This window comes from Nothoprocta perdicaria, unplaced genomic scaffold, assembly GCF_003342845.1.
Source record: "Nothoprocta perdicaria isolate Ctin4 unplaced genomic scaffold, notPer1 scaffold_156, whole genome shotgun sequence".
In the NCBI taxonomy this organism is placed as follows: domain Eukaryota; kingdom Metazoa; phylum Chordata; class Aves; order Tinamiformes; family Tinamidae; genus Nothoprocta; species Nothoprocta perdicaria.
Window position 1 is genome coordinate 1,855,691 of NW_020454716.1, and position 27,330 is coordinate 1,883,020.

General features: G+C 52.3%; 1 protein-coding gene across 1 annotated transcript in view; it reads left to right on the forward strand.

The window, feature by feature from the left end:
• The first annotated feature begins 4,443 nt into the window (after nt 1-4,443).
• Nucleotides 4,444-27,330, forward strand: part of ALX4 (ALX homeobox 4) — a 30,779-nt gene continuing 7,892 nt past the window's right edge. The window contains exons 1-3 of the mRNA XM_026035139.1: nt 4,444-4,504; nt 5,692-6,093; nt 26,427-26,737. Coding sequence (XP_025890924.1) covers nt 5,694-6,093; nt 26,427-26,737 — 711 coding nt within the window. The 5' untranslated portion in view covers nt 4,444-4,504; nt 5,692-5,693. The remainder of the gene's footprint in view (nt 4,505-5,691; nt 6,094-26,426; nt 26,738-27,330) is intronic.

Consider the following 27,330-nt stretch of genomic DNA (forward strand, 5'->3'; position numbering starts at 1 on the left):
CACCTCGCCCGCCCCTGCGCTGCCCCTTCCCGTCCCGCTGCCCCGGCGCGTCCTGCCCCGGCGCCGCGGGCTGTCCCGGCTCTGCCCCGCTCGCCCAGGTCGGCGGAGCCGCTCGCGGCCGCCTCCGCCGTGGCAGGTGCTCCGGATGCCAGCGGCGACACGCGCATTGTGCGCGGGGGACATTCCCCGCGGGACGCGCCCTTGGGAGCCCCTCAGCGCGGAGTCTGGGCGGCGGCGCCCCCGGGAAGCCAGGGAGGCAGCCGGGGAGCCCGCCGTTTTGGGGTGCCCGCCGGGCCCGGCGAGGGGCAGCCGTGGGCCGGCCCGGGGGGAGGCCGCTGAGCTCGGGGGCAGCTCTGCCCTCCCTTCGCTGGGTCTTCTGAGTCAGGCAAAAAATAGCCCCTGACTTAAGAGTGGGGTCCGGCAAGGTCACACGCAAGTGGAAAGTATCGAGGAGATTAAGAGCGAGTGGGTTTTTCCCTGCAGGAAGGAATTTATGGAGAGCCCCTGAAAATTTCTATCTTATGATGGCGATTTAAATATAGCCCCSTTCCTCCCCGCCCGGGCCGCGCTGGGAGCGCGCGGCGGCTCCGGGCCCGGCGCCGCGGGGGCTGCGCGGGGTCCCGCGTGCCGAGGCCACCTGGGCCTCACCTGCGCATCCCTCCCATTGGCCCGCGCTTAATGACGTCACGGGGGGCTCCCGAGGAGCCGGTGCCATCGTTTTTTTGGGACAAGCGCCGGGGAGAGCGGGAGGCTGGTGCGGGCTCCGGCTCGGGGCGGCGGGAGGCAGCAGCCGCAGCGTGAGCCCGGCCTTAGAGAAAAGGGAGAAAGGGAGAGAGCGGAGGAAAAAGAGAGGGAGACGGCGGTGGTTGTTGGAAGCCCCGCGGCGGGCCGGGCTGCGCAGGGCGCTCTGCCGAGCCGGGCTGCCGCCGGGCTGCCTGCTCCCCCTCGGGCTCCGCTGGCCAAGCGGGTCGTGCCAGCACCGGCCTCGGCGGCTCCGCGGCCGCGCTGCTCGGGCCGGAGGCCTCGGGGCCGCTCTCCGCAGCGCCCGGGGCCGGGGCTGGTCCCCAACCGGCATCTCGGGCCCGGGCGGGTTGCCCTTCTTGGGAGGAGACGCAGAAATGCAGATACGCGGAGTTACGCGGATGCGCAGATATAATAAAGTTTCCGAAGCTGGGCTGGAAGGCAGAGGGGTGGGTCGGTATTCCCTGTAAACTGCTTTGTGACAGGAGGAATGTGCTTTAATAGTATCAGGCATTGCATACCTATAAATATATATATATATATATATAATAGTATCAGGCATTGCATACCTATAAATATATATATATATTTCATACATGTGTATAGGAGGGAGGAAAGGCCCCGAGGGCAGCACAGAGCGGTGCGCCCAGCCCGGTGTCGGTGTCCGGCCTGGAGCGCGGGGTAGGAGCTACCAGTGAGACTGTTGCTAGGTAAACTCCGTGCCTGCAATAAAGATGCAGCCTCTGTCCCACTGGAAAAGAGAGAGAGGAGGGAAAAAAGTTAAAAAAAAAAAAAAAAAAAAGTAAAAGTAAAAGCATTTGGGGAGATTAGTACAAATACTTCTTTTTCTTCTTCTCTCCTGCCTCTCTGCCCTATCAGCGGTGTTATAAATAGGTCGTCTTTAGATCTAGGTCCGGTACAAAAGGAACTCGCAGCCTTATAGTGATCCAGTAAATAAATAAATAAATAAATAAATAAATAAATAAATAAGAGAGAGAGAAGAAGGAGTACAAGCTGGAGATAGTTTCCAAGAGCCAGAAGCTCCCAGAGAGCCGAAGAGGGGACATTGTGAACGATTCCCTGTCTCCCCATCTCCCTCCCCGCTAAGAGGAGCCCATTCCCTGGCCTGGGGCGCTCGCTCTGTCCCCGACGCCGCCGCCTCTCCCGGGAAGGGCACCTGGATCGGTGTCCGGGGAGCCCTGGCGGTGCCGGGGCCGGCCTCGAGGGGGACGGGGATGGGGATGGGGATGGGGATGGGGATGGGGATGGGGATGGGGATGGGGATGGGGAGGCAGCGCCTTCCCCGGCGCGGCGCTCCCGCCGCCGCCTCCCCTGGCCGCGGCACGAGACGGAGTTTGGAAATTGCGCGGATTTTTTTCTTCTTCTTTCAGCGCTCGAGGTGCGGAATTCACTCGCTGTCTCCCGCTCTGCACACTCGGGTCTCACCCCAGTAGCAGTGCCCGCTTCTGYCCCAATAAAAAAAAGGAAAGAGCGGCTCCTAAATGACCCAGGCAGGGCTGCCGTGAGCTGCTCGTGTCCCCCCCGGCGCTGCCGGCGGGGCCGAGGCTGGGGCACTGGGAGAGAACAGCTGGTTCGGCCGGGATGCGGGAGCCGAGTGATTCCCGCAGCAGGGACATGCGCTGGGTGACCATGGGGACATGCGCAGGACCAGTTTGCTCTAAGCTGGGCTTTCCAGTGCTCGTAGGAATAGACCTTTGCGGGGAGGGGGGGGGGGGGTGATACCTTAAAATAAATAAATAAAGCCAATGTAGCTAAAAGTGGTCTCGATTTAAAGTATATGTACGTATATCGCAAGTGGATTTCTGCAGAGCGCAGACTCTTTCGGCTGCTTTTTCGCCCTTCCCTTTCGGATGTATTTTTTGTAAAGACGAGTCAAATTTAGGGTCACTCGGATGGAAAATGGCGAGCTCGCCTTTCGGRGAGATTGTGTCGCCTTCCGTGCCGTTTTGTCCCTGCTCCTGCCGCTGGGGCCACTGGCGGGGATGCTGCCCTCGCCCCTGGGCGGCGGAGCCCTCCCGGTCCCCGCAGCCCGGCCGGGCCCGGAGCCCCGAACCCCCCGGCCGGGCCCTGTCCCCTTCCTCCCGAAGGTGGCACAGCCGGCCCGGCGGGAGGGGACACGGAGCCCGGCCGAGCAGCGCGGGCGAGGAGCGGCGGCCGCTTTTATGTCCCCGGGGCTCCGCTCCAGCTAACGGGGCTGCGGCAGCAGCCGAGAAACTCGCTGGGGGAATTTCGGAGCCAGCCCAGCCAAACGAAAACGGCCGAGAAAAGCGGCTCCGCGGGTAGTTGCCCTGCACCACATCGCCAGGTATTTGCAAGCAGCCGCTCAACGGCTCGGTAACGATTCCCGAATTAACCTCTCGCTTCCATGGACACAAATTGGCCATTAGAGAGAGGGTTTTATTGAGATCCTTTCCGCGGGGCAGCGGATTAGTTCTGATTGGGAACTAATCGACTTTTCGTTGAAGTTAAATGCAAGGAGAGGCTGGCTGAGCGCCGCGGCGGAGAGACCCCGGGCAGCCCCCTCCCGGCACGGGCAAGAGGGGCTGCCTCCCAGAGCCCCGGCTCCGCGGGGCTTGCGGAAATAAATAAATTAACAAATAAACCTCCCCCTGCCCGATCCTGGAGTATATTTCTCTCTCTCTCTTTCTTTTTTTTTTTTTTTTTTCTTTCTCTCTTTTTTTTTCACTGCTTTTATTTTCGCGGCAAATTTGCCGAATATAACGAGGCCAAGGATAATGTCACGGTTTCTTATCCTCCCAGCACTTAGAAATACCTGAACATCACTTCTCTCTTAGGCTGCTTGATCGCTCGCCGCTTTAATGGCTCTGGAAAGAGACCCACTGGAAACCGTGAACTCCACGCGCGCGGACGCGCGCGCCGGGGCGCTCCTTAACGCGGGTGCCTGCAGATCCGTGAGGCCGGGGCTCGCGCTGCGGGACCCGGGCAGCGTTCCGGCTCGGAGGATTCCCCCTGGCCGCCCAGGAGCTGTTTTTAAGAGAGACTCGCACGCATTGAGTGGGGTTTGCTTTTTATTAAGTCACGGGGAGAGAGTGAGAGGGGCTGAGGTGGCGGTGGGGAGCCGGGGTGGGGGGAGAGAAAGAAAAGAAAAAAAAAGGAAAAAAAAAGAGAGAAAAGGGAAGAATTAGGCAAGTAATAAAGAGAATAAGAAAGGAAAATCCTCTGAAATCTTTCTTGGACCAGAAACCAGAGCGAGCCGCTCGCTGTCGCGCTGCTCCGAGGGAGCCGTGCGAGCGCTTCGCACTCTCCCCGCTGCATCTATCCACCCATCCATCCATCCCTCCATCCATCCCTCCCTCCATCCATCCTCTGCTGTTCCTAGGACGGCCTCGCCGGGGATCCCGCCGCGCGGGCGGAGCGGGGCTGGCAGCGCGCGGCTCTGCCCGCTGCGCGCAGCTCAGCGACCGCGACACTGCGCGGCCCGCGCGGCGGAGCCCCCGAGCCCCCCCGGCCGCCCGGGCCCCTTGGCGGCTCCTGCGGCCCCCGCGGACACCGGCAATAAGTGACAGCGGCGAGTGTCCCCGCCGGTGTCCCCGGCCGGGGGAGCCGCGCGGCAAAGCCCGCAGCCCGGCCCGCGCAGCCGGCCGCGAAGGGGTTAAGGGCCTTCTTTTCTTCCCTTTCCTTTCGTTTTTCTTTCTTTTCTTTTTTTTTTCTTTCTTTTTTTTTTTGACTAAAGAACTGTGGATGTAGTTTGCGTAATATCTTTATTACTGAAAACTTCAAGGTAAGCGAGCAATAGAAACCAGATGTGGGGATGGGAGGAAGGCCGGGTAAGAGTAAGTGTAAGGGGTAGCAGGAGTTAAAGGGGGGAGGAGGGGAATCAGGTTGAATGGCAGAACCAGGCGGGGGGGGAGAGACGGAAGGTGAGTATTGATTTATTTTTAAGCCCCTTTCGGGTTGCAACTGACCCTTCAAGATAATAAAAGAGGCTTTTTCCAGCCCCTGTCCCTTTGCAAGTTCATCTCTGATAGCCCCAGAAGCAGAGCTGCCTTTGTGTGCCTGGACACCCCGATAAAATATCTCCTTGCTGCCCGCTTTTGAGCCAGTTGTTTCATACCTGCAGAGGAGAAAAGTTATTATTTATTTATTTATTTATTAAGAGGTAAACGCATGTTGATGGCAATAAAGGCAAGGCGAGCTGCCAGCCGCAGGGACGCCCGAAGGAAGGAACGGGTTAATGTGGTGAGGGGGAGGCTTAAAAGCATATAGCTGCGGGGGGAATCCATGCTGTCCTTCATGGAGAAATGGCTAGAGGGGGGGGCTGCGGAGCGGGGGTCCCCGCAGCTGCGCGGCGAGTGAATGGCGAGTTGGGCCAGAACGAATCGAGTGTGTCACAAGCATTAAGCTGCTCCCCCGCTTCCGCCCTGCGCAGATCCCCGCATCCATCCCCTAATTGTATCGGTGCCGTGGCTTCATTTTCTATTTTTTAATCATATATTTTTTTTTCTAAATGCAAAAGATACAACCTCCATCTCCTTGCGCTTCCACACATCCCCATACACACACACACCCCTTCCCGGGCCCCCTCCCCTCCTCTGTCATCATCTACATATTAATTGGGGGAGAGGTCTCTTTTATTTTTTTTTCTTTTCTTCTTCTTTTTTTTTTTTTCCCTATGTGTGTGTGGGGGAAAGCACTGAGAAGAGTCTCTTTGGACTTGAGATAGTTTGGAGGGAGAGACGAAGAGCAAGTGAGTGTGTGTGAGAGGGAGAGGGAGGGAAGGAAAAAGACCCCTTTTACTGTGCAAGATCTTAAGGGGGTTTGGAGATCTGGTCAGCTTTCAAGAACATCTGAATCCTCTTAGAGCTCCCTGGCCCAGCTGTGAGTGTGTGCGCATGAGAGGCAGAGAGAAAGAGAGGTTCCTGGTGCCCCTCCAAGCGCATTAAGGACACTCGGGCCTTTTAATTTTAGGAATGAATGCTGATACTTGTGTTTCTTATTGTGATCCGGCTGCCATGGATTCCTACTACAACGCAGCCTCCCAGGGCACAGAAGGCTCCTCGCCTTTTAGGGCATTTCAAGCAAGTGACAAGTTCAGCCCTACTTTCCTGGCCAGCAAAGGACAAGGCTTTGGTGACAGCAGCACTAAGTGCCGGAGCCGCTTCAGCCAGCAGGAATGCCAGTCCCTGGAGGGCGGCGTGCAGGCGCCCAGCTCCGCCGGGGCCCCGGCCTCCTTTAGCAAGTACCCGCCGCCGCCGCCGCCGCAGCAGCACCTCTACATGCAGCGAGGCGCCTGCAAAACCCCCCCGGAGAGCAACCTCAAGCTGCAGGAGAGCGGCGCCCACAACGGCACCCTACAGCTCCCCTGCTACGGTGAGTGCCCTGTGTGCGGGCGGGCAGAAGGCGACGCTCCCGTCCTGCGGTCCCGGGGACACCCCCGTTCTCCGGAGCCGGCCGCTTCCTAATCCTGCGGTCCCTGGGACACCTCCTTTCCCTGGAACCGGCCGCATCCCCGTCCTGCGGTCTCGGGGACATCCCTGTCCTCCGCTCCTGGGGACCGTGCCTGGCTTGTGCGCGCCGCGGGGTCCCCGCTCCGGCCGAAGCTCATACGCTCCCGAAAAGCGTTATTTTTAATTATTTATTTATCTATGCCATTCGGGRAAATCCGTAGCGAGGAGGAAAAGAAACACAAAGAAAAAGGATGAGCGGGTCGCTTGGTTCGTGCAAAATATCCCTCTAAGGGGGCACCGTCTTTTTAAAGGGGAAATCCTGGAAATTTTCATCGAAATCATCACTTTCCGTTGTCATGGTCTCTCCCACTCACCCGTTTCGCACTCCCCCCACCCTCCCCGCTAATTGCCACTCCCCTAATTGATTTCTGCCCGGCAGCTGGGCAGATAACCCGCGCGCATCCTCCCCTGCGCTCATTAGCGGCAATTAAGACGTTTCCTCTGGCCGGCGCTTCGYGGGGTAGCGCTCAGTGGAGTCCTTCCTCATGTCGCTTCCGAGCATGTGTTCAAAGGGCGAATTGCTTCTCGGGGAGCTCTCCGTTATTCTGGGCGGCCAGGAAAGGCGGGAGGGGGAGAAACAAAATCTAGTTTTGCGGAGAAGGGAGAGCAGAAACAACCCCTCTCGCTTTGCCCCTCGGTGCTGTCCGCGCGCCGGAGCAGGGCTGGCTCTGGGCTCGACCCGGGGCCAGAGCGAGCGGGAACGTTCCCGGCACCGGGTGGGACACGTCGGGGACCTGGGCCCGGCCCGGGCGGCTGCGCCCTCCAGGTTGCGGGACACGTCGGGGAAGGGGCAGAGGCCGAGCCTGGCGCGGCGGCCCCGCTCCCGCCCGCTCCCCGCCGCCGTTTCGGGCGCTCGCCGCTGGTTGATGCCCCTTTTCTTTCTCTTTCTCCCGCGGCAGCCGCCGCTGCCCTCGCCCCGCGGCCGCGCTCAGGTGCCCGCAGTCCCGCAAGGCCGACGAGCTCTCGCTCCGGCACCGCAGCGGCCGAGGCGGCTGCCCCTTCGCGTGGGGCTCGGCTCCCCACGGACGCGTCCTGGCCGGGCCGCGGGGACAGGGGATGTCGAGGGACACGGGATACAACCGGGTCCGGTTGGAGGGTTGTTTTTTCTCCCTCCTCTCCACTTTTTTTTTTCCTCTTCCAGGAGAGGGTTTTAGGGTGAGTCTTTCTCCTTCTCCCATTGGCACTAATTCCCGCTCGGTGGAAAACTGCGGGAGCGCAGAGCGGCCCCGCCGCCCCGTTTCCGCTAACAGGCTCTCTTGTCGTTGTAGGTCGAAAATYCCTGGGCAGCCGCTTAGCCTGCGATGACCCGTTGCGATCCTGGCTAGGGCCACGCCAAGGGGCCCCCCGAGATCCCTGGGTTTATTCCCAAGCGGGGCAGCGGTCCCCGCTCCAGAGGGGAGCCCCGCRGCGGAGCCCGCGGCCCGGCCGGAGCCCGAGCCCCGTGTGATGTGGCTGAGGGCACCGGGGCGCTAATAGGAGACACATGGATCGGCGGGGATAATTAATAGCAATAATAATAATACGGGCTAATGATTAAAGAGAGAGGCTCACTAATAACAGCCAGATCCAGGTTTAGGATAGCGACTGCAGCGCAGGCAGCTGCGGGGGCGCCGCCGCCGCCTTCCAGATGGCCAAAGCGCCKGGATGGCTCGAGCCCCGTGCCGGGCGAGGGAAGCGGGCACCGGCCGAGCGGGAACGGGAGCGGGGGGCTCTTGCCGGGAGAACGGGCACGGGGTCGGCACGAGGCGCTGGCGGACGCTCGGGGCCCGCGCGCCCGGCGGGAGGCTGCGGGCACAGTCGCTCTGCTCCCGGAAAAATAAAGAAAGAAAAAATAAATTAAAAAAAAAAAAAAAAAAAAAAGAGAGAGAGAGAGAAAAAAAAATAAAGTGGAAAAAAAATCACGGGAAAAAAAGACCCTCTCCTGCCCGGCCGTGGGCAGGCGCCCCGTTCCTTTGCCCGCACCCAGGACAGTGCCTCATTTGCCAGCGGGCCGGGGCTCTCTATTTTTTTTTTTTCTTTATTTTTTTAATATATATTTGAATTCTTTAATAAACAAGTCGATTCGAGTTATAAAAAGCCTATGTCTGCCATCTATTGCTCCCGGCTTCTATTTCTAGATCTAAGCTCCTTCCATTGCATTGTACAGATAAATATAGGCCGGGGAGGGCTGCGGCCGTAAATATAAGCAGGAAACGATAGACGGTCAGTGAAGCCCTTCCAGAGCGGCGGCCGGTGGCACCGGGGACCCGGGCGGCCCCCTGTCCCCTCGGCTCGGCCCCCGCTCCCTCCCTGCTGTAAAACTGAGGCTTATCCGCAAACTGGAACCCACAATTAAAGCAGAAGTCTTAAACAACCCCCCTCAGAACAGGTTATATATCTTTGCTTAGGAGGGGGGAAACCTTCGAGTGATTTATGTGCTGGAGTAATCTGACGTGCTATTTCTTCCGCGTGCAGATGAAGTAAGTTATATGTCTTAAAACATATGCATGTCTATAGATTTATACACGCAAAATGCGTACCTATATTGTTGTCTAGAAGTACAGGCTGGAAAAAAAAAAAGCCTTTTGGGAAGCGAATGTGATGGGGATGYTTGCTCAGAGGGGACAGCAGCGGGGAAACGGGCTTTTTCTTGCAGAGGAAATTCTTTAAGTGCCGCATTATGCAAATAACGACCATTTCTTTCATTTAGCGAGCAGATATCAAGTGCAGGCGACAGCGCGTAAATTAACAGAAGTGCAGAAAGCAATCGCTATAGGAATCAGAGGATCGCAGAGCGATTTTTCCTTTTTTTTTCCTCCTTTTTTTTTTTTTTTTCCCTCCTGTTTTTTAGGATTGATGATTTTAGTGCACTTCTCCTTCCCCTCGGGAAGCGGCAGCCGCAGCAGGGCCGGAGCGAGCGGTTCGCGGCCCCGCACCGCGCCGTGGAGCGACCCGAAGGGGCTGCATTGGGGTGGGCCGGGGGGCCACGCGCAGCGGCCCCCGCGCTCCTGGGGCTCCCGCTCCCACGCGTGTGGGACAGGGACAGGGACCCGCAGCGTGCGGCGGCCGCCCCTCACCGCGGCCTCGGGGTGCAGCGGGGCGAAGGGGGTGTCCTCTGCCCGCGCCGCTCCCGCTCCCGCTGGCGCGGCCTCGCCTCCGCAGCCTCGCCTCGCCCAGCCTCCGCAGCCTCGCCCACCCGAGCTGCCAGTCACGGCTGCAGCCTCCCCGGCGCGTCCCGGGCGGGGAGGGAGCTCCCGCGGCGCGGGGCTCGAGCGGGAGCCGCGGAGCGGAGCGGGACGCCAAGGTAGGGAGCGCGCTGCGAGCCGCGGCCGCGCGGGAACGCGCTCGTTTGCGCCTCTTTCCAAAGGGTGTTTTCTTGACTCGGACGGTAGATTTGGCTGGAGGCTTTTATAGGATCCCTGACCTGAGCTGTTTATAACACTCATGTGTCAAAGGAGCCTCCCTCCTCCTTTGCTTTGCGCCGTTCCTCCTCGCAGGAAGATTTCTTTTCACACTGGAGCTGTTTATTTTCAATTTGTCCGCTGCTGATTGGGATTAACTCCGCTTTAGCCCTTAATTTCGGCAGCGCACACTGTAATCCCAGCAGGACGTTACCAGCGACAAGAAGTGGGTAGAAAGAGAAAGAAGGAGAGAGAGAGAGGGGGGGGGGGAAAGTCTTAAACTTTTACTAGTCGTAATTGTTTTGAAAGCGGCGCAGTGCGAAGCCGACGAGCAATATGCTGATGGGGASAGAGATTTGGAGATGCTTACTGAGTGCGTCTTTTCCTCGGGGTTAGATGTAGGAGTGCTATTAACAATATATACTGATGCCAGATAGCGCAAATGAGCTGTGCGTGTGTTATCTGGAGCTGCAGGCTGTTTATTTTGTGCTGCCTTTTGAGTGTACATCCAGTGTGGTTGCATGACTAACTGGTTGGAGTGATTCACTGGCTGCTTTATGGGTGACTGCTCAAAACAAGTTGTGAATCAAAAGAGATTTCTTTGGCTGTGGTTTCTAACCTCCCAAGTTAAATGCACTCAGGGTTTAAGGGGAGCTAATGTGCAGACTTCAGTCCCTCAGATCTTGGAGATTTATTCCCTCTCCAAGCCCTGCATTCAAAGCCATGATGAGTTTCCCTTGTAAGAGGGAGGTGGTGTCTGCGAGGCTCCCAGCCAAGGTCTGCTGCGAGAGGACATCTCCAGCCTCATCGCAGTCCGCTCAGCCGCCCTGGTTTCCACCTCCTTAGCCAGTTAYGCCCGCAGCCTTTAAAGCTGGTTTACAGTCCTGCCCGTGGTGTTTGGGCAGCCCGGCCGTTCCCAGCTCGGCGTGGTGCATCCTGTGGCAGTTTCCTTCCCTTTCTGCCCTTGGAAAAAATGAGACTCAGAGGCCGAAAGCGGCCTGTGCAAGGTCAAGCTGTCACTTGGTGGCATCACCCGGTCCTTCCTAGGGCCAGGGCTCTGCCGGGAGATTATCAGCAGCCTGGAGGGAGGAGGCAGAGGAGGAGCGCGGTGCAGAGGCAGGAAAGGAACTGAACTCAGGAGGCCCTAAGCCTGGTTTTGGAGGGGGCTGAACTCACTTTTCCTCAAGGTCAGGTCCTTATTCAGTCCAAAAACCTGTAGCAATATGTGTGCCCTGTGTATCCACGTCTCCTATTGTATAAAATACGCTTAAGCTGCCAAGTCACAGTAGTGGTCTCAGTTTTGTTAAGTGACTTGTCTGTCTGGACAACTCATATTGGTCAAAAGGAGAGATGATTTGGTCACTGTTTTTGAGAAAATGCTGAGAAATCCCTACCCTAAAAGTCATGTGTTTCTGAGTTATCCTTGGATGGAGAAAAGCCAGAGGAGCTACACAGCTAACATAGGACTGCTGTGATTTGAGAATCATTTGCTAAGACATCGATAGGAAAATTCCATATGGATGAAGCAGCACAGTCATTTACAACATTAAACTTGTCTCTGAGCTACCCCCACTTGTAAGTGAAGGTACATAAGTGAAGTTATATATATTAAATAAGTGATCTCCACTTGCTGCTCTGTTTAAGCACAGGTGAATTGATGCTTTTAGGCATATTGGTCATTCTGTGTGACCGAGTTTGCCTTTATGCTCACAGTCTTCCATATTTTGGCTGTCACATAAGGAGGCAGGATACAAAAGAGCATTTCCAATCTCCATAATATTTCTAGGGATGTTTTTCCATCAAAAAAAGATTTTCAGTGAGGAACAGGGGAAGAGGCTGAAAAGGAGAGGGAACAGAGATGGGAGATAGAAGATAGGGAAGAGTGAAGAACAGTACAGTGAAGAAACACCTGAAAGAGTGAAGAACAGTAGCAGACTGGCAAATATTAATGAAGGTCTACAGTTCATTTTACAGACAGTCTAAGCAGGAATTCACGAGCACTGGACTCTTCATGTTGTTCTCCATTGGGAATAGCTTTGATTCAACATTTAGCAGCTCCTCTCTTCAGGTTCCAGCAGGATTTACCCRTGACAACAGGATATGTCATGAGCTGTCATCTGTCCTCATCAATGACTGATCAACGACTATTGCATTCTCAGAGCAGCCTAATGTTGAACGTTAAGTCTGACAAAGCTTTTTCTGAAGATGTAGTTTAAGGTTTGCCCTGTTGCAGTTACTTTGCCTGCTGGAAGCAGATGTTTCTGTATTATTTCTAAGTATATTCTATTGCTTTTTTTTTTTCTATTATTTTCTATTAATCTTATTAGCAAGGCATCTGTACATTAGCTGTGAGGCAAGTGAGTTTTTAGGAGGTGGCAGAGCTTGAAATGCAAGCTGCTTTAGTCACTGATAGATGCATTGTACACTGAGGTCAGCTGAAAAATCTATGTGGCTTTTGAAGAGAGTGACTTCCTAAATTCAGTAAAAATCTGAAAAGCAAGGAAGCTGCTGGATGTACAGGAAACAGAGCACTAGAAGCCATCACTCTGAGCACAGGCCACTGGCAAGGGAGCTAGGTTAGGTGCAACAGTTTAATTGGAAACTCAAAGCAAATCCTTCATATACTTCTGGTGGCAAGAGTTTATGTGTGTGTGTTTATCGGAAAACATCCGAAAACACTGCAAACCAAAGTCAGCATAGAGTTAACGTTGTCAGAGAAGCACTAACAGAGAGGTGAAAGGAAAAGAAAGATTGAACACTTAGGASAGGTAGCTGTCTGGGGAAAATTAAGCAGCTTATAATACTGACTACAGAAACTACTCCTTTTTTCTTTCTTTTCTTTTTTTTTTTTTTTTTTTTTTTTAAGGGAGTTAGGGATTTGTATGCAAATACCACTGCACAAAAGAAATATTGCTGATCTCAACAGTGTCTCCCTGTAGCAGGAATTGCAGGAATTACCTCCTCGGGACTTCAAATATCATCTGACTTCTTCAGGCAGGAGAGTTAATGCTGGTACCAGGGGTAGGATCCCGTTTCCAAAGAGGGAAACAGTGAGCTGTATATTCTTTTGATACAAGAGAGATTAGATAACAAAGGTGCTTACAGAAATCTGACCCATTAAGAAGCAATAAAAAGTGAAAGGCATTCACAGAAGAATAAAATCAAAATAAAGATGTGAAGTTTGCAAGGGAGRGTGAGGGCGATACTGGGAATTTTCCCAGAGTGCTCAAAAACAAGCCAAAACCGAGTCTTTGCTGGGACAGGGCCCAGGGAGGTGTGGAGGCCCAACTGCAGCCCCCGAGAGCTCTGTGGGGCAGGGGGGCTCTCCATGCAGCTGGCTCCGCAGCGCTCCCGCTCGGAGAAGAGCCGGGACGAGGAGCCGGCGCTGGGAGCGGAGCCGCTCGGCCCCACCAGCACAGCCCGGCTTATCAYGATCTGCTCCGAAGCGCCGTCGCGGGCAGATTGGAGCCAGATATGGGGCCGAGCTAGCCGGGACACAGCCAGCTGCTGGGAGGCAAGGGGTGGGAGAGGAGACCCACCTAAATTGGCAGCGGAGCCGCAGACATTTTGTGCGCCGCACATCTCCATATGCCGGCGAGGATTTCCAAGATAAATAGCCCATGGACCAATTGCTAGACACTTAGGCAGATTGTGGAGTAAGAGGAGGCCAGAAACACTCCGCGAGGCTGTCGGATTTATGGCAGAGCTCAAATACTGCATTTCAGCTGTTGAGCCCGAGCAGGAAAGGCTGCTACTGGAAGAGGGAAGCTGGTTGCTTTAAGTCTTATAAGGTCAGCTCCTATGCTCGAGAGAAGAGGATTTGCATCCAGTTCATGCCATTTGAAGCTATTAGACTCAGGCAGGATAGGAAAGCAATGGGGAATTGGCTACAACTTCAAACACAACTGCAGCGGCTCGGCTAAGTGCTGCTCTGGCGGAGAGGGAAAACACCCACAAAAAGGGGTGTTATAAATATATGGCTAGTCAGGACAGAGCCTCGTAAAAATCTACTGAAAGCCCCAATCTGAATTCAGGAAACAGGAGGACATGAAGCCTCGCATGCCAAGCTGGGAGATACTGTTTTTAGGCAGGGTTGAGGCTGCAGCAATACTTTGTGGTGCCCAGGGCCGGATATTAAGCTGGTATTCAAAGCACCAACCCCCTCTTCCCTATAGCCTTTAGCTACTGTGATCTTGGGAAGAGTAGTTCTGACACTGGGTGTACTGAAGATCCTCTATTCYTTGGCCCTGGTAGCAAAAAAACAAAAACAAAACAAAAMMAAAAAAATCCATGGAGTTCTTGCTTAACCAACCTACTTGCCACTGCTTGGCAGCGCTCCCCTTCTGAGAGAGGCCCGTGGGGGAAGCCCAACTGTTACAGCCCGAGCTGGGTTATTGTATGGGTGATCTATAGGCGATGCAGATGCTCGGCCAAGCACCGCGTTGCTGGCTGACACCAGGCAGAGAGGGGAGAGGAGCCTCCTCATGGGAGCACAGGGAGGGAGCTCCTTGTAGCCAGCCCTGGGACCCCCTCAGTTCTTCCATTTGGAAAAGAAAGGTAAGCAATAGGTTTGCTGGGAATGTGGGAAATGTGATTAATCAAAAGATGCTTGTCCCTTCCTATTAATAGATAGTGTCTGGGATGTGCTATACAAAATTATTGATTTCCACAGTGGATATGTGGAGGTAAAAGTGACTTTAATGTTGGGACAAGTCCATAGCAATCTGTAGCACTGTTTTCCCACCACTCATGTGAGGCAGCCTACACTAGAGAGACTAAYAGCGCAGGTAACGTAGGGCTGGCTACTCTCTCCGTTACATCCGAGGATATCCTGGCATTCCATGACCCCCTGAAATAGGAACCGATACATTTTTATAGACAGGCTGCGGTAAAGGCGAGGCTGCCAACCCGAAAGGGCCCCGGAGGCGAGGCGAGGCTGAGCGCTGACCCCGAGCGCGCGCGCGGCCAAGGGCACCGGCGCGGGCTTTGCACCGGCGCGGGAGCCGCCGGCTCCGCGGGGCGCCCAGCCCGCCTGCTGCCCACGGGCTATTTGTGGATTTGCCAGGGCTGCAAGAGCCCCTCGTGCTCGTGGAGAGAAGGGAAAACTGCCTCAGAGGTCAGAGGAGGGCGGCGGGGCGCTTTCCGCGTTGAAGCGGCGTCTGTTGGACACGGGTGGCAGTGTTTGTGCAGTGGGGACAGGGTGAACTTGAATGCATGGTAACCACAAAACACTGCAAAAATGCTGGAGGGGCATTAGCACACCGGGCACATGGATCCTGCAGCCATTAGATACCTAGATTTTCTCACACAGCTGTTCTGCCTGTCAGTCGTGGTGCAGCGTTCACGTGCGCTGCAGGTCTCTGTGTGCAGTGGTCCAGGGGATGTCTCGTCCCGAGACTTGAAATCTGAAATGATCAGCAGATATTCATGGGCAGCAGGATAGCCCTGATAATGCTTTTTTTGGGTGGACACTTTTCTCAGTAAGATAGCAAAGAAATGCAAAAGCAATGCATGCTAAAACTATTGCAAGTATTGCAAATGCTTTTTTTTTTTTTTTTAAGTCCTTTCTTTCACAGTCTGCAGAAATGAAAATATTTCTGCTTCATCCACTGGAAGAGCAGATGTGGGGCTGTAAGATCAGAGGTCGAGGAGCTGAGCATGCCCAAGCATGCCCATGATACCATGTCCTGGTATCAAAAAAAGGGCATGATTGAAAACTTGTTTTGCAAATGTGTCTGCTTTGGAGCACAGACTCCCTCCAGACTAGCAGGGCGAAAGCTTGCTGGTCACAGTGGGAAGGCTTGGAATTTAAAGATGAAATGTTGTATATGAGATGGGGAAGCAAAACAATGGATGATGAGTATTCATGAGAGCTTGTAATACCAGAAACACTGAAAAAGGACGTTCTGAGGTTTTGTTAAGATGTTAAAACCATTGGACATGTCGAGGTTGCAAAATCCTTAGTGACACCAAGATAGAACTGGTTTTGAGGAAAATGTGGACAAGCTATGGAAAATTCCTGCAGGAAATGTGACGTATTTCTTGCATGGCTTGTATTACAAAAGTGGATCCCCAAAGTTGGGGAGAAACCCTATTGAGCAGTGTCTCATGGGAACCTTACTGGGATTAGTTGCTGTTGATGTTGTTGGGCCTTTGCCTGAGCTGGAATCTGCCAGACAGTGTTTGTTGGTAGCCATGGATTTCTTCAGAAAATGACCTGAAGCTTACCCGAAAAGGAATGACAAGACTGTGATAGCAACCAAGGTTTGAAGAGACGAATTTTTCTCCATATTTGGGGGCCTAGACATGAAAGACATGCAGCAAGGCAGAGATTTGAGGCCAGAGTATGTCAGCAGGTTTGCTAGACCCCAACAAACCACACAGGAGCTCCCCAGTGTTCCTGTGCTGGTAGACTGGTCAAGACTTGGCCAGTGCAGGGAGGAGAGATCAAGACATCAGAATAGCAAAGGTGTCTTGTGCAGGGGCAGACACCCTGATTTACCCTGCCTGCTTTCCTGGTGCTGTTCCTAAAGGTCTTCATGTCTTCCTGCTCCATGTGAGAATTTGAGACGCCTCAGGGCTTTTTTGATGGCACTAGGAACTTGCAAGTGGTCAAGTGAATTACTTTGGGCAACTCACAGAAGAGCAACAAAAGACTGGTATGATCCTGCTCTTAGTCTACCYTGCTGATCTTAATGCTGTACAGAGAAGTAGGAAGGAAGACTACCATCTGACCTTGGGTCTCCTCGTTAAATATTAGTCAAGAAGGGTAGCCAACTTCTTGCAAGGCATTCCTGAATTTCAGTCATTAGTTGTGCAGCAATGTGACGTATCTGGACTTTGCAAAATTCTCAAAGCAGAAAGTCTTTTTTTTCCCCTTCCCCCCAGGAGAAAAATACATTTGCTTACAGTCTCAGACAAAATGCATAGCCTTTGATTTAGGCACRCACATGAAACCTGAGTGATTCCACATCCCATGGAGAAGGAGACTCCACTACCCAAAGCAGGTAGTGTGCAGCAGTGTCCTCATATACGCATTAACACATAAAGGGCAAGTGGTGCAGGTCCAGGAGGAATTATGAGGGGAAGTGAGYACGCCCCAGAAGCTGAGAATGCAAGTAAGGATGTTGAGTCTGATGAAAATTAGCTCACTATTAGAGAAAAACATGTAACAGCATGGTTTAGCCCACGGATTTCATTAAAACCAGAAACTTTGCTGCAAACTGCTTCCCAGGGAGTCAAAAGGAAGCTGAGCAGCAAGAGAAAGCCTGTGGTGACATCTCAGTGAGAGCYGTGCTTCTTACTGCGCTATCCAAACACCAAGGTGCCAGGTTACTGCTGGGAGATGGAGACACCGAGATTTTCTTTTCTGTTTAGCTCAGATCACATCTTCACAAAGATACACACACAAAATCTCTCTCATCTGGGAATTATTCTGCAAAGATTTACAGGGGATGTTTTTTCAGACCAGTATGTCCTACACTTTAAGCAATTTGGACTGTATAGCAACCCTGCCATTCCTCTTTATAAGCTCCAGATTCATCTTCTTTAGATGGTGTCTATGAGGAATAACARTTTAATTTAAGCAGATTCATGAAGCTGAATCTTTGCCTTGGAATACACAGGTCATTAACTACAAATATTCACATTGTCTCTTCTTCCAGATAAGTCCCTCTTCATAGGCAGGCCCAGCAATGTGGCTCTCTGACCCTTTCTTTATGAAGGAGAAGTGCCACGGTTTCTTAAATCAAGTTCTTGAAGAACTTGGCTCTAAAATCCTATCGTGTCCCATGCAACAGCCTCATAACTGTTCCCACTGAAGGATTTTTACAGTTAGGGGAATCATTTTTTGCATCTGACTGTGCATCTTCTCCTGAGAGTCCCATGAGCCCAAGATGAGTTGCCTCAGAAATCACACGTTCCCATGCAGGCACGCTTGTCTCCTGCGAGTTCTGCACAATTACGACCCAAAAGCTCAGCGCGCTAGTAAATCTGAGACGGCGCTGGTGTGGGAATCCTGGTTTGAAATGGGATGGAATGAAAAGGCAGCAGCCCCCGGCAGCATTCCTTGTAGACATTCCTCGTGGAGCTGGGGATGGATCGGGAGGTGGAGGCCCAGCCAGTGCCTAGTGGCCCCCTCTTATTCCCTGTGGCTAATGCYGGGAGTCCTCAGATGCTGGAGATTGAAGTGTTTTCCCTTCTTCTTCCCAAATTTCATTCTTTCCAGACCCCTGCAGATAGGCCTATTTCTGAAGAACTGAGGAAAATWAAATGGATAAAAAAACGGTCTCGCTTACTCTCAGCTAGGAAATTTTGAAGCACTTAGTACCTTTTGGACTAATGTTTTCAAAACACACTCTTTCCAGCCCATAGTTTTTGAGCCCATCTTTTGTATTTCCCCCCAGGCCAAACAAATATGCATCCTGCTTTCAGAGTCTCTTCCCATGTATCTCTGCTTAATTCCTGCTCTGCTAGAAAAGCAATATATATATAGAATAGAAAATATATAGAATAGAAAAGGTTTGCCCATTGGTCAGTTAGAGATGTGCAAAAGCAAGAGCTCCCCTAAGGGAAGAAGTTGGAGGAAAAAACGACACAGGAAAACGCTGAACTCGTACTGTGTTTGCAAACCGCCTGCAAGCAAGATACATATTTTTTTCAAGATGCAGGATTGTTGGCATAATGATGTTTGTGAGTAAGCTTTTGTCAGTAAGTGCCTGTGAATTGGTTCAGGACCTAGGCAGCCAAGATGTGAAGGATGCTGGAGGGCAGATACCTGGTGGATACATGAGATCGGGACACATGGAGTCAATTCTGTTCCCTGACTGGATGGGGCATTMCTCGCAAGATTAGGTTTCTGGGACAAATATCTCTTTTCACAAGTTCCTAAAAATGACTTTTTGCGAATATCTGTTGATGTTTATTTGACATTTGCTGCCATTCGTGTCAATAAGTTCCTACCCTGGCGTGTTAACTGAAAACAAATGCAAAACCAAGCATGAGCACAGCTGAGGTGAAAACATTTTTTAATAWAAGCTGATTTTCATGGTCATCATTTTTCACATAACCATCCACTTCTGCTGAGAATTAGGAGTGTCCAGGACCTTCACTATTTTCAAGAGCTGTGATTTTTCTTTTCTTTTCCAAGGTATATTACTACAGTCAGGGCTGTTTGTATCCRCTGTCTGGCATTTCCCACAAAACTCCTGTCTCCAGTCGCTTCTAACTGCATCCAAGTTAACGRTGCAGGCTAAAAACTCCCACAGCAGTTGTTTGCCTCTGGCTGTTTTTATAAATACTGCTTTTTTAAAGTTAATCTGAAGCAATTAAAGCTATTTCCAAGAATGTAGCAAAAACTAATTATATTTTTGTTTTCTCCATGTTAGAAAATCCTGAAAGTGTCCTACTTGTTTTTCAGAAGATCTGGTGCRCTGTGCTTTGCAACAAGAATGTCAAGCTTAAGTGCCGCTAAGTACCTTTAAAAAAACAAAAAGGGCAATTTAATTTTAGGTATTTTAGCCTGGTTGCTCTGCTCCTGGTAGCCCCCTGCCTCAGTTTGCCATCTGAACACCATGAGCAATAGCAGTGCCTCATCTCGCCAGCCTCACTGCACAAGGAGGTGCTCCCTTGGGATGCTCAGATGCGGCTCGGGGACATCAGGGACAGTATTATATATATTATAATATACATTATATATAATGTACAGTTGTCTCTTACTAGTCACTACTTGAAACAGAAAACATAATCTGTACTCACTGTGAGTACTATTCGTTATTCATTTGCTGAAGGAATTTTGGGCATGTTCATCCCWTTTCCTTCAAGTGCCTCATTATCAATAAATCTTTGCCTCGCTGCTTCTGTAAATAATTCTTATCCCTTCCCTTTGGGAAAAGTGTGCTTGGACTCTTGTGCAAACCTCTCTTGAGAGTAATTGTCTGAGTCAAGGAGTGTCATTTCTACTCCTTGATCAGCTGGCAAAACTTTATTATGAGTAAGGTATTGAAGTACACATATATCCTTTTGGGGACATAAAAAGAAAATGCAATTTTCTTTTGCATCCCCCCCAAAACTGCATTTGCATCCTCCTTTTGGGCATATATCACCCTTTTGGGAATATAAAAAGAGAATTGCTTTTAAATTATGAAGGCAAGAGGATTTTATTTTATTTTATTTTATTTTATTTTATTTTATTTTATTTTATTTTATTTTATTTTATTTTATTTTATTTTATTTTATTTTATTTTATTTTNATTTTATTTTATTTTATTTTATTTTATTTTATTTTATTTTATTTTATTTTATTTTATTTTATTTTATTTTATTTTATTTTATTTTATTTTATTTTATGCAATGACTTACTTCCCAGGTGTGTGTCATTCAAGTGAGGCGGCCCGAGGCAGCCCCTGACTCTCCTGTGGGGACAGGCTCCTGCTCCCACTGGGATTCAGTGCCTGTGGATCTAATCCTTCACATCTAAAGGTGCACTAGGCTGCTGACTCGACTTTGGGGCAGGAGAAGAGCAGGAGAGAGCTCCGAAGATCCTTCCCCCACTCGTCGCGGCGCAGCAGGGAGCAGGGAAAGGTGTGAGGCTGCAGCAGCCCTTAGAGCGGTGATTTACTGGGTGCTCAGGGTGCTGGGCGGCCGTGGCCAGAGGCCAGGCAGTGCCAAGGAGCCCTTGCCAGGGCCATCCCCATGTGTGCCGGGTCCCTGGGCACAGCCAGGGCAGGGGGGCTGCAGGGATCCCACTGCGGCCCCGAGTTTATCAAACTTCACTTTAACTGGGGGTGAAATACGTCCCCTTAACTCAGGGCAGCAGAGGTTAAGGGAGTCCTTTTTGTACATGTTTAATGGCACTCTGTTGGGATGCATATAAAAAAAAGACCAGGGCATTTGTGAGTAATTTAAATATTTAAATTTGCCCTTCGCTGTTTTGTGTCTGTTCTTGGTTGGCAAGTCGCGATTTCACTSGCGTTGCTTTTTGTTTCAGGCGGTGTTGTCTCTGCCCTCCCTCTGTCTGCTGCTGGAACCTGGGGCTCTCCCAGGCCCAGTGGCTGGGAGCTGGTGAGCTGGGCAGCCCGCGGCCTCCTTTCTTGCTCGTTTCTCTTAAAAGCCTTCTGCTCGTGGGGACATTAGCATTTCCCAGCCCTGGCTGGCCTTGGTTTTGCAATGTGCAGTCGGAATGGAAATAAGTTTTCACCGCGCTTCCAAGAACAGGCATGTTTGGTAAAGGCTGAATGTTTTTCTTCCCTCGTCTGCGCCTTTCTTTTCTAATCAGCTATATAAAACTGAAGAGCGGCAGAACTCTTACGTTAAAGCACATGGGCCAAACTTGGGCCCAGCACTCAGACTTGAGCTTTTCTGTGGTTCAGCAAAGTTCAGCCAACTCTGGCTGTTCTCTGGTTTTATTCCATTTTCCCATCACTCACGCGCTGCAGTTTCCAAGCGAAACCAGTAGCACCCAAATTCCCCTGGGACGCGCTGTTCCTGACTGGAAACGGGGCTGACTCAGCACCTTGCCCGGGCACAGCACCCCTAACTCTTCTCCGCGTGGCGTCTGGGGGTCTGGATCAGGAACGGAGGCATTAGCCCAGSAGCCGCGCTGGGAGGATCTGCTCCGCTGGGGCTAATCCGATCCAGGACTCCCTGGTGCAGGGGCAGCTGAGCCCTTGCCCAGCTCTGGCACAGTGCCTCTGATCTCTTCCCTCCTGCCCATTTGCCCTGCCTGTTAGTTGAGATTCGGTTTCAGCCTCGTTTCCAAGAGAGGCGACTTGAAGTCACCTCTGGGAGGCAGCTGAACTTCAGCAATGCACGGCAAGGCAGGCGGACGGAGCAAGGAGCTAAACCCTGATCAGGCGTGAGAGCAAGGAACTGAACTGTGATCAGGCGTGAGAGCAAGGCTCAGCACCCCGAGGTGCTCTTGCAGCCTGCCCGGGAGGGAGCGCTGCCCATCTCCCTCTGCAGCCACCCAGCTGGGCTGTACCAAAACTTCATTCTGCATTAATTTTCCTCTGTTTCTTTTCTTTTTTTTTTTTTTTTAATTTTTTTTTGAGTTCCCGTATTTTCTCTTATTCAGTACTCACTCAGGTCTTCAGTTGCCCACCTCCCCTTCCAGCCGGGAGCAGGTAGGTGCTCGCGCTGCGGCGCCGTGGGGAGCTGCCTCTGGGGGCACGGGGACACGCTGAGCCCCTCAGGCAGACGCGGCCGTGGACAGGCCACGCGCGGCAGCTTTGTGAGGAGAGACTGCTTATTCCAAAGGCATCACATTCAGAGCCCAAGGAAGCTGCGTGTGCTGTGACGAGCCCCGCTGGCCCTTGCCTGCCACGTCCGCATCCATCCGCCCTGGCAGACAAGCTCTGCTGGCACCTCAGTGCAGGGGAGCCAGGCGGCTTTTGCTGCACTCACACAGGTGACTTCAGGCACACCAAGAAGCAAAACACAGCACAGAAGCTGCAAGGATTTCCCAGCTGCCTGTAGCCTGCGTACAGTGGGGAAAAAAAAGCATCATTTTAAAATGACCAGTCTTAACTCCCATATTTTTGAGCGGAGTTTTGCATGCAGTGAAAACCGGTCAGCTGMCCACCTAAGCCAGGCTCTTGCTGCCCCGGCTGCACGGGGGTGACTGTCACCTCCCTGCACTCAAGCCACTGCTCTTCCTCAGAGCTTTCAGAACAGATTCATTTGTATAAAAGTGAGCTATTTTGGTGCACTTAAATACTGTAAAGGAGGAGCAAGCAATGCAGATTGCATGGATGGAGATAACTGAAAGCAAATACGGGCACAGGCCACCTCCTCTTCTGGCTACCTATAGGGCATGTTTTCACGTGTTTCAAATAGAAGGTAAAATCAGCGATGCCAAATTCAACTGTGAAATTCTGGCTCCTCTCCTCATCTCTAAGCTCCTCTGCAGCCTACAAGGATGTTTACTGTCTGAATAGGAATAAACTGAAGGACTTGGGCCTTTGTATGCCTAAACTGCAGCCCCTCCATTTTATTCTATATAACCCAAAATGTGGTTTGACTTTTAAATGATAGCCATGTGTCTACTTCTTGACCACAGTGACATATAGGAGTCAGAAGGCTGCAGCAGATAACTTGGGGAAGAGTATAATAGCTCCGGCAGGTTTTAGGGCAAGATCACAAGGACCAGATAAGGTTTCTAGAGCTGGCCAAGTCCTGGAGGAGTGAGAAGTGCCGGCTGGACTGCTGTCCAGTGCAATGCTTCCTTGGTAAGAAATGCAAATGCAGAGCCCAAACCATATCCCGGGAAAATTTAGCACTTGTGTGTAAGCAGCAGTTGAGAGAATGGCATTAAGAGCCAGGACTGGGTTTAAGAAGCCCTCCTGAGGACTATAAAAGAGAATGAGGAGGTAAAAACTGCCTTATTGCTGTGAAAAGCAGGGGCCAGCTCCTGGCCGTGCCAGCAAGGAGAGGCACCGTGAAATGGCCGATGTACCGGGCCAGAGGGCATGGAGCAGGGGAGAACCCCTGCTCGTAGCGGGCAGCAGGGAGACAGCCCCGCTCCGTTCCCCAGGGAGCAGGGATGCAGCCTGGAGCAGCGGGGGCTCCGGTGCCGCCGGCAGCCAGGTTCCACGCACGCTTCCCAAGCGGATCGGCCGGCATGGCGCTGCAAGGGGACGCGTCGTTGCAAGCTGAGCCCGAGATTGCTGTCTGGGTGAGAAATGCTCCGCTCTCCACAGACCTGTGGATGAGCCCAGCCCAGTTTGCTCTCAGTTAAATTTGATAGATGAGATTATTCATAGACAAGATTTTACTTCATCACCAAACCAGTGCCTGCTGGGCACRAAGAGGGTATGAAACCATAATGCAGACCTTGTGAGGAGGTGGCTAAAAAGCCACAGGAGTGGAGTGGGCACGGAAGCGTGGCTGGGGCTGCTCCTTGGGGCTGCAGAGAGCCGCGGGCAGTCTGGCAGCGCGGGCTCCGCGCTCACGTCTGGGGCAGCGCGTCGGGGGGCTGCCCACAGCCGCGCTTCGCACCGGGCAGCTGCCTCCCACACGGGGCCGTTGCCTGCAGCGGGGATCAACGTCCTTGCTGCAAGCCCTGGGCCCGGCTCCCAGCCGCACTTCGTCAATGAAATCAGACCAGAGCGGAGCTCGGCGGCGTGCACGAGCGCGTGGGTGYACTTTGCCAGCCTGGTCATCATTGATGCAAGAAGGACTGAGCTGCTGCCCGCCTGGCCACGGCCACGGGAAAGGAGCCACGGATGTCGCTGGTGGCTCTTGCAGCGCTCTGATGCATATGCCTGTGATGAGCCTTCCTGCTGGGACTGACTGCTGGTGACGTGCAAGGCAGTGTCCCCTTTGTCAGGCTTGTTGGGACACTGTGTCTTGTAGGGCCATGTTCATGAACCTGTCTGCAAGGGCTGCCCCATGGAGACCTTGTGTCCCATCCACGGAGGTAGCYGGAAGCTTGGTGCTCCCAAAGCCTGGAGAAGCAGTGGAGATGCTGAAGAACCTCTTGTCCAAGGGCAACTGCCCTCTTAGGGAACACAAGAGGTTTCTGGTGAAGGTGGCATGAAAACCATGGTTAGTTAACAGGGAGCTCTGGCTGCCTTAAAGCCCTGCAGCAGAGGTAAGGCTTTGGATTTTGTGCTTTCTGCTTCTGGAATCATAGGGAGCTTGGGTGTTAGGGAGGCAGTTGCCACCAAGTCATGGGAGAAAGCTGCCTGGCCTCYCTGAGAAAGGGAGAAAAAGAGAAAGAGAAAGAAGTGAGAGTGACAATGAGAGAAAGAGAGAGAGAACAAAAGAGAAAAATGTAGAAGGAAGAAAATCCATGGAATACATTTATTTATTTATTACTCCGTCTCTATTGACTCACATGTGCACTAACCAATTTCCACAGATTTACTGCAACTATCATGATTACTGTCAAAAATAAAAAATATCATGCCAGAGCATACAATTTTCCCATCTTGTGGCATCAAGCCCCAATTGAGCAGACCCTGTCCAAGCACATTTTAAGAAGGTCACTTCCTCAAAGAGCTTGGATTACCCATGCAGCACCCGAAGTAGGTCAGGACTGCAGACAGGTCAGTGTGGACTACCGAAAGGAGAGAGGATATTAGTCAGTGTCCTGGACATCAGTCCCAGCCCTCAGAGGAGAACAAATCTTGAGAAAAATATTCCTAAGAATCAAAGCAGAGAGTCTGGAGGAAGAGCTTTACAGGAATCTCCTCAAAATCCTGGCAGAAGACTATCAGAAAAAGCAGCAAGTGCTTTTACCAAGCACTGAGACCATGGAGTGGTGGTGGTGGCCGGAATTTGGGGTGGAGCTCCCCAACACAAACGGGAGCTGATGGGAAGGCTTTGCATGGGCCACAGCCACGATAGGCACGGCCTGCCTTCCCGGGCCAGGTCACCATCTCTGTGGTGTCCATGTCAGGAGAAGCTCAGATGATTCCGGAAGGATCTGGGGAAACCCTCACATCAGAAAGCTCCTCCAGCTCCAGGGTCTTAATGCAGTCCTGCACCCCACTCCTCTGTACTAGTTAGGCAGGTTTTTTTCCTCAAATCTTTTTTTTTTTAATAGCTGATCCTTCCCTACGCAAATGTGGATCTGCTTGAGCTCACAGCTAAGAGTGGCAGCTACATTTCATTCTTTCGTTTTCTTATGAATTATTCAACTTAGTCCTTCAGCTGTGAGGAGAAAGGGAAGAGGATACGAACGCTTTGCCACAAATCTGCTCRTACACTTTGGGCTGCGAAGCTCACAGAATAGCTAAGATGTGAGATACAATCACTATGAAATTAAATGTAATGATGTTAGTGTAACAAGGATGAGCACTGGAAAACATGGTGTTTTCCAAGGACAAAGCCTAAGATGCTAGGCTAGCACTGACAAGCTTGGATACGATGCTGTGGAAGACTCCAGAGGGAAATCTCCCAATAGGGAGCTCCACTAGCTGGTGGCGTCATTTCCCAAGAAGTCTGATTCCCGGACTGCAAACATTTAAAAATAGGTTATTAAAATGAAATTAGAAAAAAAGACAGACTAGCCATTGGCATGATCGTGCTTCAGTTAGGAGACCAAAGATGGAAAGCACTAGTGTGCCTCTTTGTTCTTGAAATTCTAGCTGCTGAGCACAGAGGCTCAAAGCTCAACTCCACAGCAGGGCTACCATGGGTTTTGTCCAAAAGCCCCGGGCAGAAACGCGGCCACATGTGCTGCCCAACTGTGCACAACTGTGCACACATGGCCAGGCCAGCTGCATGTGCTGGTCCCCGGCGCAGGTTGGGGCTGGCCCCTCAGCTGCCGCCCCGCCAGGGCTGCCGGCACATCCCACCGGGAAGGGGCAGGCTGGGAAAGCCCTGCTCGTGGCTCGTGTTTTCCCTAGGCGCTTGTGTTGTTCAGCGAGGGGATATAGGTGGCTGGTGACTGAGACCTGGACTTGGCCCTCTGCAAGCTCATGTCCTGTGGCAGGATCAAGGACTGCCTGCGCCTGGACTTAGTGTGAGKGAGACCCATCTGCGGGAAATGGGGCGCTGAAGCGGGGAGCAGGAGGCTGCTGACCGGGCATGTCCATGAGAGGTGCCAGGCACTCAGACCCTGCTGGGGGCTGCCTGGCAGCCCCACGGACCAAGGGAAGCTGCCGGCATCGGCAATCTCTCATTTTTCCCATCCCTGCCCACTATCATCATCCTAGGATCTCTGTCAAAGTACTTTTTTTCCTCTTGTTGATGGTTCTGCCCAAAATGAACAGTTGATCATAAGATTTACATCCATTTCCTTCTCTGTTTCTTTCTCTCCACCCTTGTTCCTGCAAACCTCACCCTGCCCTCCTCCCTCTCACCTAAATAGGTAAAGAAAGCAGCTTGGGAGAGGCCGACTTGCAGTCGAGCTCCGACCCTTCAGGAATGGACAACAGCTACCTCAGCGTGAAGGAGGCCGGGGTGAAAGTCCCCCAGGACAGGGCCAGCACTGACCTCCCCAGCCCCATGGACAAGGCCGACTCAGAGAGCAACAAGGGGAAAAAGCGGAGGAACCGCACCACCTTCACCAGCTACCAGCTGGAGGAACTGGAGAAGGTCTTCCAGAAGACCCACTACCCAGATGTCTACGCCAGGGAGCAGCTAGCCATGAGGACAGACCTCACCGAGGCTCGAGTGCAGGTAAGGGGGGAGCTCTGGGTGCACAGCTGGGCCATCCTGCTAACCAGCCGGAGCTTTCCCGACCTCTGGGAGCAAACTCAGGATCCTGGCAATGTCTTTGTCTGAAACGAGTGCCCGCTCCTTTATCTGGGGCAAGTGTCCCAAGCTGCAAGGTTCATAGAGATGGCTCTTGCTTTCAGCTAACTGGACACTGTAGAAGGTAAGACTCACTGTCACCCTACAAAACTGTTTCAAATGGACTTTTCTTTAGAAGAACTGGCAGGTTCGTTAGGTGATATAGATAGAGAGGTTTTGCTCCCTAATTGGATAAGGAGGCACTGAGAAAGGGCAGACAGGCACAGCCACCATCCTGGAAGCAGCAGGAGAGCTAGACAGCCATGCTGCAATCTCCCCACCAGCTCTCACACACTAAAAAAGTGAGGCCTGAGCTTTGGCAAAGCCAAACTCCACAGGAAATAACTAGTGACTCTCTGACTTGCACTCTTTCCTCTGTATCGATATTAAAGTCCTGACAGAGCTCAGAAGTGAAGGAAGGAAGGAAGGAAGGAAGGAAGGAAGGAAGGAAGGAAGGAAGGAAGGAAGGAAGGAAGGAA